Source organism: Falco cherrug, chromosome 5, assembly GCF_023634085.1.
Source record: "Falco cherrug isolate bFalChe1 chromosome 5, bFalChe1.pri, whole genome shotgun sequence".
Lineage (NCBI taxonomy): Eukaryota > Metazoa > Chordata > Aves > Falconiformes > Falconidae > Falco > Falco cherrug.
This window is the reverse complement of record NC_073701.1, coordinates 54,020,437-54,034,872: the sequence shown is the minus strand read 5'-3', so window position 1 is coordinate 54,034,872 and position 14,436 is coordinate 54,020,437. Positions and strand designations below refer to the sequence as shown.

At 38.5% G+C, this 14,436-nt stretch overlaps 1 protein-coding gene across 2 annotated transcripts in view; it reads left to right on the top strand.

Annotated features, from left to right (window-relative positions):
• TAFA2 (TAFA chemokine like family member 2) overlaps nt 1-14,436 on the top strand; it is a 192,084-nt gene that overhangs the window by 165,674 nt on the left and 11,974 nt on the right. For both annotated transcript variants that reach the window (XR_008732573.1, XM_055712540.1), the window contains exons 3-4: nt 951-1,103; nt 2,137-2,261. Coding sequence is in view for 1 of the 2 variants with exons in the window: in XM_055712540.1 (XP_055568515.1) it covers nt 951-1,103; nt 2,137-2,261 (278 nt within the window). In the remaining variant the exon portion in view is untranslated. The remainder of the gene's footprint in view (nt 1-950; nt 1,104-2,136; nt 2,262-14,436) is intronic.

Below are 14,436 nucleotides of genomic sequence, written 5' to 3'. Positions count from 1 at the left end.
TGTAGGTTAATACCAGCTAAAAGTTCAGATTTCGTTCTCTCTTCCTTCTGATGGAAACGAACTATCCCCAGAAATATCTGATCTTGTATCAGTAACCACTGAAGGTTCTGTTAAAACGACTTTTTCTGAACTCCAGATCCTTTGTTAACTGGCTGCTGAACCAGAAAGGGTAGTTTGGTTGCTCCCCCCTTACCAAATTGGCCCTCTCATAGGACTCCAGTAGCATCATTCTAGTGATCAGTTAGAGCAGCATGGGTAGGGGTGATGGGTACTGGATATGGGATAATGAAGATTATCCTGTTGCCTCCCACATTTGAAAAATTTGATTCCCCATGTTCCCAGGCTTGCTTTGCTCTGCCAGGCAGAGAGATTTAAAATGTGATTTCTTAGTAGATTTTATTTTGGGGTTTTGTTTGAGGGCTGTCCCTGTATCCTGCTGGTTCTTCTCTGTCCATCTGTAGGAAGGTTTTGGGATATCATTCCAAAAACTGCATCCACCCTGGACATAAAGTCTGGAGACAGATTCTGAAAACATATGCATGTATGGGTATTTTAACACTGATACACTTCCATTTCAAAGTTTCTCCCTTGGGGGGAAAAAAAAATCTTGGTAAAGATACACAGCTGTTTATGAGAGTCCAGAAATTAATATAGTTTCTAGCTTAGTTTTGTAATGTTTCTGCTTCCTGCTTCACTGGAACAGTTGTGTATGTAGCCTTCTCCAATTTTTCTTCTTTAGCCACTGTTTTCTCTCTGACATGGTTATACTACATTTGGAAAATAAATCAACTTTACATTCTAGTGTTAGTACCATTATAATTCTAGTTTCATACATAGCAGATTGCCTTATAGAGCCAAGTTCAATGCATTTCTAATTTAAAGAAAAAAAACACCCAAACAGTATGATGCTACCTCAGAATGTTATCAAATTGCTCATCTTATTTTCACAGCTCACCATGTTAAAACTGGGACGTGTGAAGTGGTGGCACTCCACAGATGTTGCAATAAGAACAAGATAGAAGAAAGATCACAGACAGTGAAGTGCTCCTGCTTCCCTGGGCAGGTAGCAGGTACCACCCGGGCAGCTCCTTCTTGTGTTGATGGTGCGACTACCTCTATTGCTTCCTTTTGTTGCATGTTCCTAGAGGGGTTTGCTTGCTTAAAGTCAGCAATGAGAACCACTCCATTAAAGTTAACTATTTAAAATAAGAGTAGGAAAGCTTCTGAATTTTGAAGGGCATGTCCAAGGTGAATAGGAGGAAGGTGGGAATAATGATTTTTTTGCTTTACTCTGTGGAAATGCCAAGCAAAATTATTAGATGGCAGTGAAAGAGACCTCTTGAGAAGTTAGATTTCATCTGACTGGCAGAGTGTCCTCAGAGCTGTATGAAATTCAGTTAATTAAAGTGTTTATGCAAAATCTACATGAGCATATAATTTTCATGTGCTGCAGTCTTACATTTTATTATATTTTTTTTTTATCATACACTAACAAACAAGCAAACATCACAGTTTTTGCTGTTGTTTAGTCTTTTTAGTCTTTTTAGAACAACACTATTTTTCCTGTTCACAGTGCAATATTAATGTTTTACTTAACAAATCTAGCATAGGCTCATATGTTTTATTTGGGAAATACTAGCTCATTTTTCACATCTCTTTCTCTGAAGGAGGTGCAGGATGGATTCACCCTTTACATGATCTCTTTACTGTTGATATGTTGTTGACTGTCAGAAAAGCTGTAAATATGTCATCACTGGGGAATAAATTTAATCAGGCTATGCTAGACTACATAGTAGATCAGGCAAAATATACTGAGTCGAAAGAAGAGGTTCTACTTAAAACTTTGAAATCTGGCTGAAGAATAAGATATGAGGGTTGGAAAGAAATGCTATGAAATTAGTTCCTGAACTGCAGTAAATTAGAATAAAACCACAGTAAAGAGGTTGACTTTGAAGCACATAGCATCTTGCACAAATTTAGATCTAATTTCTTATGAAGGTTCTGAGCTGGCTGAAAATAACAGCCCAGCTGTCAGTCAATATATTTCTAACATTCTCTTGGAAAACAGAAGAAATGTTGCAACACAATGACATATTAAAGTGTACATGCACAAGTGTTTGTTTTCCTCTCTTGTAGCTTCAATAGTGGAGCAGAAATGGTGGTGCCACATGCAACCATGTCTTGAAGGGGAGGAATGTAAAGTTCTTCCAGATCGTAAGGGATGGAGCTGTTCCTCTGGGAATAAAGTGAAAACAACTAGGGTAGGTATGATACCAACCTGACATGTTACCAACAAGTAAAAAAAAAAAAAAAAAAGTGCACAGGAAATTGCGTGCACATGGAAGACACAAGTTGAGAAGACTAAAGATGTGTGGGAAGAGATTCATACTGGGATTGGACTTCCTGGTCCTGCACACTTTTCTCAGCATACTTTGCAATTGCTTGAACACGGTAAGCAGTGTGCCACACCTTCTCAGGTAAGCAGTGGAGATAGTAGAGTTGAACCCTTCTTCAACTACCAGTAATGATCAAATGTATTATAATCTGATATGTATTTCTCCCTGAAACCAGTCGCACAGTCTATACACTCAGCTAGGCTCTTCATTCACAGGGTAGCAAAGTGCATTTTTATCAATAACATGGAATTACAGTGTTTCCCTGTAGAAACTGCTGAGTATGGTAAGCATTTGATGTGTCATTACAGTATGATCTTCTGGTTCTTTCCATCTTGTATGACTGGTATTTACTAAAGAATTTTGACAGAATTTCAGTGAGTTCCTTTCCTCCATTTGACACTTTTTATATTATTGATTCAAAATTACATTAACAGAAATACCTCTAACATTCATCATATACAATGCTTGAAAACAAAAGTGCTGTCATCTCTGCTTTTTAGTGGCTAAGAGAAATAGAAGAATAACAAATCATTCAGATAAATGTTAAGCACTCACTCAAACTTCCTAAAACTATAGCGTTGTATCTCTGTAGGGTCAACACAGTTCTTCATCAACATAAAACAGATTAAAATGCACTCTGCAGATACACGTGCATGCATGTAAACATAAACACCTTCACCCCTACACTCCACCACACATACTGATGACCAGTTTTGCTTTTAAGTATTTAGTGATTGTAGTGTCAGACCATAATTTGCTAGGGTGATGTTTACTTTACACAGGTATTTGAGTGTCCATGTCATTTGACAGAAATCTGCCTTGAATAGGCACTAAATTGCTGGGACACCTTGGTTGTAGTGAAATATAGTGTGTGCTAACTGAATTATATTCCTTCTGTTCCACAAAAAGCTCTACATGTCTCAGTTTCTGTATGTACATGTCTTTAAAACATTTTTACATTCTTTGAAGGAAGGACACTTCCTAAATGTTTGATACACAATTCCACTCCTAAATCCTCTTTCAAATGTGTTTTTTTCTGAAGCTGACCTTGCTTCAATGCTGCCCACACTTTGTACATGCCAATGCAAGTCTGATGATATACATGTAAAATGTGTGTGCGTTTGCAATGTAAATGGAAGGAATTAGATAGAAATTAGTAATAGTAATAGAAATAGAAAAATAATTATGTGTGTCTGTGTGTTTTTAAGTTTGTCCTGGCTACTTCTGCATGGCACTGTTAGTCTTAAAGAATGCGTGCTGTTTTGTATTAACTGTGAGTGTTTATTTGCAAGTAAAAACGTGGGTCTGGATTACCTTTCTGTAGGAAAAAAGAGGTCACAAAACAGGGAGATATCAATTGGAATTGCCTTGAGGAGATTTCTTTGAAACCAGGTGGCAGGTGAATGAAGGTCTTTATCTTTCCAGATGCAGGGGGCTGAGATTTTAACAGACATCATTCTGATGCCCAGAAAAATATACATTGCTTTTGGAAATGTGAAGGATTCTATGTGCTAAGAGAGCAGCTTATTATCAAAAAGCAAGTACTTTTCCCTAATATGTAGTGACTGCAATATTTTTGTAGCTCCTCTTTCTGCTCCCTGAAGTGTATATAAATAAAAGGAAAAATTCTAGTGCTCTGTGTCTTCAAAATGCCATTTTTGTGAGAAACATAAAAAGAACTGTACAAAGAGTCAGTATTAAGAAGTCATGAATAATAAGTTTCTGATTGTCAAATGAAATAACCCTTATGTGATTATCATGTATAATGTAAAAGCATAAAGAAACAAAGGGAACTGAACAGCTTGGGTGATTTAAGTCCGTTGCAGAAAAGCCTTGTGAAGGCTTTCCTGAAAGGCCTAAGGAACTCTATATTCAACTCTAAACATTTTGTGTAAGTTTGCCTCCTTCATATACAAAAAGCCTAACCAACTGACTACTGAAGTGCGCTCTTCTCTTCTACAGGATACCCAGTTCAAAAGCAGCATCTGTGTTTACACATCTTGAGCTGTGATTAGTTAAGCGTTATGTTAGAGATAAAACCAGTGAAGGAGGGAGGTATTTTGCTTGTCCACCTCTGTTAGCATATTTAATTACACTATTGAAAGAAATGATCATAGCAACTTCTTAATAGTTATGGTATCAGTCACTAAGCAAAAGGCGAAGTGAATAATGGCAGAAAAGGAATTGATTTTTAAAAATGTGGTCTACTTGAGGTTTTGCATTTTTTTTTTCAGATATGGCAATCTAGTAAAGTAACACATGAATAATGAATTAGAAATAGCATGAATATTGTGGTACTCAGAATTAAAATGTGAAGAAAACAGGTGGAAATTATTTATCTTCATAATGCAAAACCAGGTATTATGGAAATGTTAGACTCTTTTTCCTAGTTTGTCTGCATATTAGTGGGAGAGGGCTGACATTAGGAGTTCACCATGGAAGAGGAATGAGTATGGCGGGGGAAGTGTGTATAAATAAACTAAGTCCTGAGTTAACTTGTGCTGGTTTAGAATTGATTGTTATGGGTTTGTGTAGCCTGCAGGAGGGGAAGGGGAGAAAAGGCAATGACAATTTAGCTAAAACAGTAATTTCTTTGACTTCATATAAGAAGTGCGTGTTTTGCCTTCCTGAGCATTACACCACAACAAAAGGATGTTCAGAAACACATAGGAGCATTATAAAATTAGCTGAGATTAGCACATAGCTGAGATCTAGCAGGCACGTTGTGGCATTCTCCTCCAGACTGAGAAACTTGTGAGAGGAAGGAATTGATTTTTTTTTTTCTATCTGACCAGCTTCAATGTTCTGATAAATAAATAAACACACAAAAAAAATTGCCACATTGCCCTCTTTAAATGATGACAAAAGTGTTACAAAAGGAGAAAATCCAAAGATTTTTTTTTTACCTTTGAAATATTTTTTCTTCTTACAGCCTTTTTCTGATATAACTGTTTTCATTCAAACTGCTCTTTTGGTTGTGTTTCCTTTTCTTTTTGCAAAATAAGGAAAATGTCTGTTTAAAACACAGGAATTTTCCCACCAGTTGAAAACTAAAAAATATAGCAGTATTATGTATAAAATTTACAATGACATTTTAAAAATGCTGTGAGTTTATATTAAACAAAGAAGCCCATTAAAAATACTAGAAAACAACATTTTGCAGTCAGATAATTGCTGATGAGAAATAATTTCACATTTCTTTCAGTTATGGGGTGTATTCCGTACCAGAGGTCTCTGGATAGAGTTTTTTTTAGGGGCAGATCTAGATGCCGGGCTTTCCTTGTATTTTTAAGAACAGTACATTGCCCTCTGTCTTTATAATAGAGACTGACTTTAAACAAAAGCACCAGAAGCTGCATGTAACCTATATGAAAGTGCACGCTGCAATGCCTCCTGTGGTCCCAGTTCCCCAGGCATCCACCCTGAGACTAGCTTGGAGCTCCTGGGCAGCCCATAAACCCATGTGTATTTCCAGCAGATACTAGAGCAGAGGAACACGGGTAAAGTCATGCATTCTGGGTCTCATCTTGAGATCCTGGAGCTGTGACATGACTGAAGAAGTGCACACTTGTGCCAGGGAGAGGGGAATGTCCCTGGGCTGATATTTTATGAAGATGTAGGGAAATATGCATTGATATTTTTCATGTGAAATGGAATAGAATAGACTATACCCTTTAGAAGGAACCTACAGCAATCACCTAGTCCAACTGCCTGACCAGTTGTGGTCATTTAACCCTGGCTGGACACCAGCTGCCCACCAAAGCTGCTCTATCACTCCCCGCCTCAAATGGACAGAGGAGAGAAAATATAACAAAAAGCTCACGAGTTGAGATAAGGACAGGGACATCACTCACTAACTACCATCATGGGTGAAACAGACTTGGGGAAATTAGTTTAATTTATTACCATTCAAATCAGAGGAAGTTAATGAGAAATAAACCCAAAACTTAAAAAAAACCACCTTCCCCCCGCCTCCCTTCTTCCCAGGCTCAACTTCACTCCTGATTTCTCGACCTCCTCCCCCTGAACAGTGCAAGGTGATGGGGAATGGGGGTTACGGTCAGTTCATCTCACATCTCTGCTGCTCCCTCCCCCTCACACTCTTCCCCTGCTCCAGCATGTGTCCCTCCCACAGGGCACAGCCCTTCAGGCGCAGGCTGCTCCAGCCTGGGTCCCCCGTGGGGTCACAAGCCCTGCCAGCAGACCTGCTTCAATATGGGCTTCCCACAGGGTCACAGCCTCCTTTGGGCATCCACAGCCCCCTTCGGGCACCCCCTGCTGCGGCGTGGGGTCCCCAGGGGCTGCAGGTGGGGATCTGCCCCACCGTTACCCTCCATGGGCTGAGGGGCACAGCCTGCCTCACCAGGGGCTTCCCCAGGGGCTGCCGGGGAACCTCTGCTCCGGGCCTGGAGCCCCCCCTGCCCCTCCGCCTGCACCGGCCTGGGGGGCTGCAGGGGTGCTCCGCTCACACAGCCTCACGCCTCTCGCCTGCTGCAGTTGTGCAGGGTTTTTTTCCTTTTCTTAAATATGTTATCCCAGAGGTGTTACCACTGATGGACTCGGATCTTGGAGACAGCTGGCATTGGCTCTATCAGATGTGGGGGAAGCTTCTAGTAGCTTCTCAAGGAATCCACCCTGTATCAAAACCTTGCCACGCAAACCCACTACACCAATTCAGGGCTGACCAAATTAAAGTATGTTAATAAGGGCATTGACCAAATGACTCTTAAACACTGAGGGCTTGGGGCATCGACTGCCTCTCTAGGAAGCCTCTTCAAGTGTTTGATCACCCTCTTGGTGAAGAAATGCTTCCTAATATCCAGTCTAACCTGCCGTGGCACAGCTTTGAACCATTGGCAGTAATGAAATCGTACCTTGTCCTTAAGCTTTTAGTTTTATTTGGTAGAACTGCTTGTGGAATGAGGCATAGTTTAACGCTAAGTACTAAGTTCTGGTTAAAATATATGTAGTGGAATTTACTTGACTTTTCTTGGGTTAGGACTGTCTAGATGAGGTGGCTAGCTTAAGTTCTAGGCTGTCTTTTTAGTATTGGAGAGAATTACTCAATTCCAGAGGGCAATTAATTTTATCCCAAAGTAAGTCAGATTAATTATCTTCTGGAGGTGCTTAAGTCTCCCTAATAACTCTAAAGGAGAGCTATGATGACTAGCTTAGTGCCTAACATTCACTTAATGTTGAAAAGGAAGAAGCTGGCTTGGAGACTTTAGTCTTTTTGATGTGGTTTTCAGTAGGAAGATGATCAAAAAAGCCCTCCATTCTTTGTCAGTTAGGGAAGCTTTGGACTTTGACCACTATCAAATGCAATATAGTGTAAGAGAAGCTTCAAAATGTTAATGTTCTGAAGATACACAGTGATGATCAAAATCAGTGAATTATACTATGATAAGCAACATGTCCAGTACCTATTATTCAGCAAAAATTGCAACCAGTGCATGTCTGTATACAGTTGACTTGTTGGTATAATACTACTAATAATACTAATACTAATAATATAAATTAATGAAAAAGTTTAGATGTAATGCATAGCAAGTATTGATTATTAACCTCTGAAAATCTCTAGAAGCTGAAGGTGAACGTTTTCCTATAAACAAGTGAAAGTAGTATTTTCAGACAGGTCATGAATGGCCATATTTTGGAAATGAGCATCCAGTTTCTAGAATAGCTAAGCACCCACACTTTTATAAGGGGCAGAAGGAACTGCAATTGTTGCTCTGAAAACTGGCTATTATTTTTAATATGTTGATAAAAGCACGCTGCAGAACAGAAAGAAATCAATATCTAATATATTACTATGTAACTGTATGCCAAACTAATATTAGAAATAGAGTACTGCAAAAAAAATATTACAAGGACAGAGAGAAATAAAAGAGAAATATTACAGGGCCAAAAAGAAATCCATATTGAGTATATTTATCTACATTCCAAATCCAAATCTGCTTTCCAAATCAATACCAGAGATAGACGACTAGTGTGAAAAGAACAGAAATATTGCCAGGATGGAGAGAAATCCATACTGAGAGTGTTTATCTACATTCCAAAACAATATTGGAGAGAGCCTGAAGTCAGATATTTGTAATATTCCATTTAATCTAATTTTACATTATGGCATCCAGAGCTTAAAAGAAACTGGAAATTGAATAACATCCTTGGAAGAGGAGAAAGTGTACCATCCAAACACACCAACTGGCTGCATGTGAAGCCAAATGTTGTTCACTACATGCATTCAACCATGAATCAATGTAGTTCTGTTGCTATCTATAAATACTGCTTACATTTTCTATCTCATCTTTCTCACTCGCAGATGCTGGACTGTTTCTAAATTAATTACAGCTGCTGAAAGGAGAGGCAGTAATTTTATTTATATTTGAATTTATAAAATATGCTGTTCATAAGCCTTTCAGCACAGAGTGAAAGGACCTTTGTTAGGTACCTGTGCATACTAATACTTTGCAGCAGGCTACTGAGATTCCCAGTATCTGGAGGCAGCGTTAGTGGTGACTCTACTACTACCAGTGCTGTCATAACCACTGCTTGAGTAAGACAACATAATACAAGAGAGCTAAAATGTGTCCCTGGATATGAGAAGAAAATGGCATTTTTCTTGTAGCTGAGCCTGACATCAGTGTTAGCAATGCAGCTATGTTAGTTCATCTGTGCTTCTCCGGGTGAGCAGCAGATGCACAGGCTCTTCAGCAGCAGCAGAGGGTGGGAAATGGAATAAGTACTGCTGTTTTTTTTCTGCCAGAGTTGAAAAGAAAAATTGCCATTGCGGTAGCCTCTTCCCTCATGTCTTTCCTCCTTTTCCTCCTCCAGGCTTTTAAAAAACAGCAGTAGTAATGACACATAATTAGAAAAAGCAGAAATTCATCATATAAATATTGTGTATAGGTTTTTCTAGGATGTTTCCGATAGGCCAGACATGTGGTAGTTGTGGTCAGTCAGTGCTAATAAGGCAACGTATTTCTCACATGACATTTTTTCAGTGTAAAACTGCTACTAACTTCCATCACATGAAACAATTTCCTTTTTACTTTGAACACTGTGAAATATTAAATACTTACAGGGTAAATCAATGATCTGTCATGTTTTAGTAGTAAAATAATGACAGGAATTGCTTTTCCTAGTATTATTTAAGGGGCTGTATGAGTAAAGTAAAAAACAACATCACTGTGAAACTGTTCTATTCCCCTGCCTCACTTCAGAGCCTCTGTCTACAGACTCCTCACCTTCTACCTTAATTTCAGATGAAGATTTACAGAAATAATACAGTGACTAGGAATACCTCGTGGTTCATAAAAAGGATGTGATTACAATATAAGTAAGTGCACAAACTGTGGCAAAATATTACCCATGGAAAAGAGTGATTGTACTTGTGACAGCCTCCTTGTTGCTATGGTATCTCTTTCCATGCCTTTGGCTAATCTGTCACCAGGAGAAATCTGCAGCTGTCTCAGCATGTTTCTCATTGCTAACTTAGAGACCCAACTGTATCTAATCTGTTATTAAAATAGCAATAAGTGGTACGTACACATTTTCCTAAAAATACATACAAGTTTCAGGGGGCAAATGAGCTGGTAATGGAAATAGGTTGATATTTTCTGGGGTCACGTTAGGTTTTTGTATAAGTCAGTAATTATTTTTTTGATCTGGCATCACAATTGTGTCATACTGAAGCTCTGGGTTTTTTGTAGGTCACCTAAACACTAATCTTTTGGGACACATGGACATTTAGATGAAAATATTTAGCACTGCAGCCAACATATGTTACAAGGAATCATCAGTATTCAGGGCTGTGCAATTCACTGATTTTCTGAAAAATAGCTGCTATATACTTTATTTACTTCTTTAATGTGAAGTTGGCATGCCTAGTACTACCCTGTTAAAAAGTTCCTGTTACAAGTCTACATTTGACATAAGTTTAGGCCTACAGCTTGATGATGTCCATTTGTAGGTCACAGAAATCTAGACAAGTCATAGTCCTTTCCGCAGAGGCTAATGTACTTGAAAAATACCCACAAAACACAAGTTATGGTGGAAATGACTAAAGGAAGAAGTGTTGTGGAGTGAAATGTTATAAGCAGAGCCATAGGCTGAATGGTCAGAAAACTTGTTGGGCAGGTGAAGATAATCCAAACATTCAACCCCAAGACATCTTTGGTCTCAAATTTTATTTTGTTCTGTTCTGACTTTGAGTCCTATGGATACTGATATTAAGAACTAAAACTGAGGAATATCAAAAGAGAGAATGGGTTAACGGCAATATTCATAGGCACAGCTCTTTTGGAAGGAGTGAGCCTGTTAATGCCTTATTTGAAAGAAAATAATTTCTAAAACAGAATAGCATTTTTTGCCTAGAAGGTTTGCAATTTTTCCTTGTATTTTTTCAGTCCCTTGCTGCAACTCCTTGTGAATACACTGAGTCTTGTCTTTAGCTATCTGGAAGGGTTACTCTATTTTTTTTTTTTTTTTTTGGTGAGTAGACACACTGTACAAGTCATGAGAAATGAAATCTTTTGCAATCCCTTCATCACACTTGCAGACTGTTAGTAATGTATGTTGTGGTTTATACATTTTTATGAGGGAATAGTTTTTTCTAAGGTAAGACTGCAGCTAGCATCCACTGTAAAGCATCATTTTAGCTTCTGCAGAACCTGAAAATTGACAGAATTACTTGAAAATAAAAGGAAAATATTTCTGCAATATTTTTAAAAAATGCAATTGGTTTTCAGTTAATGTGGTTAATTAACTAATCAGTGATTTTTGCAAGTATTATTTTCTTCCACATGGGATTCCTCCACTCCATCAGTACAGCCAAGAGGTTTTCTGCCTTTGTCCCAAAAGATTCAACTTGTGATGTATTTTCCTTTCTTTTCTCCCCCCCCTCCCCCCTCCCCCCCCCAATTTTTCCTTTGCTGGCATGTTTGAGATATTGACCTCATGTCTGAAGAATAATTTTCTGCCTCTGTGATGGAAAATAAGAATGAGTTCTGAAGGCTGTATGTAAATTACTGGTTTTCTCCACTTCTCCACAAAGTGGAAAATTCCTGACACTGAATCAAAGACATTTCCATTCATTTGCAGCTCCATTCTGCCAGTCTCTTTGCCCTTTCGCAGCTGTGCAAGAAAGGCTCTTTGAATATCTGGCAGTCCTTTTTAATTTTCCTGGAAAATCTTTTGTCAGCTTCTACTACCTCACAAGTTCCCATATAGGAAGATGATATTCAGATGCCAGCATCATATGAGTCATGCTGGCATGCTCTAAAACTAGTGTTTCTTTCTTGTCTCACCCTCCTTTCAAGTCTGTAAGGGATTCTTTGGATCATTTCTGCAGCCAGAAATGATACATTTCAGCTCAGAGAGACTGGAGTGTTCTGAAACCTCGCATTACCTACTACCTAGATAGCTGCAGGCAGAACTCATGCCTCTTTCCACGGGTATTTGGCACAGGCTTCACAAACTGTGCATCACTGCTTAGTTGCAGAGCTCATATTGAGGAAGTGGAAAAGCAGCCCCCAACTGTCCAAAAAGTATTACTTTCAATTTTCCAAAATTCCATAGTTTTCTTGAGGTATTTCCTTACTCATTAGGAATGGTTATAGAAAACTTCAGTACCGCCCTGTTGCAGCTCTGCTTTTCTGCCTTCTAATAGGGAAGGAAGGAAATGGATAATAATCAATATCAAGCAGAGAAAGTCAGTCTTACAAAGCATTATGCACAGTCACCACTGGAAGAGTGAACGACTCTCAAACCAGTTGAAATCCTATTACTCAGATGTTATTCCCTTGCAGAGCCAAGTGAGCATGGTTGTAAACCTTACTTATTTCTCCATAAGAATAAAGAAGATAGTCCTGTCCTATCTAAGAACTGTTCAAAATGAAGAATAAAAATATATTTCAGGCAAGACTAAGTAGAAGATTGAGGACTAAATTAAAAAAGGACCAACACAAAATTAATTTCCGTAAGAATATCCTAATCATTCATTATTTTTTTTTTCATAGCTTGTATTTTACTCCTTCTTCCACCTTGGTGAGCACCAGGTTAATCTTAGGGAAGACACTACTGCTGTGTATGGAGAAAAGACTCCAAAGGACTTTATATGTTCTATAAAATGGATTTTGAGGTTTTTTTTCTACTGATTTATTAGCATACACAGGTGATTCCTTCTCAGACCTCACAGTCCTGGCTATCAATCATCCCCTTCCATATCTACAGTGACAAATGTCATAGAGCTCTGAAGTAGAGATTCTGAGTGAAGCTGCAAGATGGCCAGTTCACCACGACTTATTTGTGTGATGTGGCCTGTAGAATTATATTGGCAAGACCTCTAAAACCAGAAGTGAACACAGTGAAGTGTGTCTCCAGTTTATGAAGATAGATATGATCTCAAGGAAACAATGGATTGTGTCTAACTAACGTGTACCTACAAACTCAGTAGTAATAAAAGAATCTTAACAGAGCAGCATATTTTAAGAAGTCCAAAACAGATTTGCCTATTCCTGTTCAAGAATGCCAGAAAAGATCTTACTGATGCCAGCCACAAGAACAACAGCTTGTCCCTGCATCTTGAATTCAAGCTTTGTGGCTCAGGAACATGTCCCTACCAAAAGAAGACCAAAGGACTTTACCTCTTCTTGTGCTATTACCAATTCAGGCAAATTCACTGAAAAATCAGAGCAGCTGTTCTTACTAGTATTCCAAGATCCCTCTGTCCTGCCTCCTTGTCATCTTTTCAGAGTGACCTTGGAAAATGAGAGCATAGGGAATTTATCATCTTCAAGGCATCATTCTAATTCCAGTTAATAATTACTGTTCAACATTTTCAAAGTATGAAAAAGGAACACGAGACTTTTTTCCTACAATGGAACTTGACAAGTTTGAAGCTGATTACTTGCAAAGCCAATTTCTTTTTGGAGGGTCATTCAAGAAATTACCAGAGTCCTTTTCCTCTCTCTTGACCTTAAAGCACATCATAGGTACTCACATTCCTGAAATTTGAAGGCAATAACCTCTTCAGAGCCTTTTGGTGTTTCCTTCATTACTTGAGATTTTATAATACCAGTGTCTAATTGTGATTAGCTACTCTGATTCATTCATACACCTTGTCTTTGGTCACATACTAGTCAGAAGATAATGAGAAGATGCAGGTATGAAGACAACTGGCCAGGTTCTTTGGGAAAGACAAATTCAATCCAATACCAAAGCAGGTTCTTAGTTAAATTTCTGGAGCTCATGTATCAAGGTGATCCCCAGTACAGAGGAGTTATAGGAATTTGTCACTTTCACCTGGAAATCTCCATAACACTCAAGCATGAAGCCATTTATAATCAGTTCAGGAATGGTGCTAGTTACGTGCATCAGTTTATTGTGATTTCAGGGCACGTGCTGGGAAAAAGCATCAAAGCCGTCATTTTTTTGGAATTAATACCAGTGTGTTATGCTATCTTCTTCCAAGAACGCCACAGGAACTTCTGACCATTACATGTAAAAAGTGCAAGAGGATGATGGTGAAATTTTGTCATCTACATGCAACTTCAAGCATGGGTGGTGGATATGCTCTCTGTTTTGTGTTCAATATATTTGCTTAATTGACAGTACTAGTTGCTCTTTTCCCTTCTTTTTTCTGATGACCAAGACAACTACAACTATTAGTTGGGAATCAGCAACCATAATCTTGACTACTTTTTAGTGAACCAGACTTTTGTGTATTTTTCCCTGGACAATGAAAAATCCTTTTAATTGTTCATCAATGACAGCTTTTAATTGAAAAGCCCTTGAGTCTTCCTATTCCTTGGATCTGTTAAGGCTTGAGACAGAGTGACAGGGATTTTTCTGAAATCCCCCAAATCTGCCACCTTTCTTCTGTTTCTTATTTGTATTAGACTGATGGCGTGATGGGTACTCATACTGGAGAAAATTAAAATTATATGCCCTTAAAATAATTTTTTGTTCTCTGAATGGGTACCCACTACTCTGTCAGCACCCTGGACTTTGGCTAAAATTTCCCCAAGCACGGGAAAGT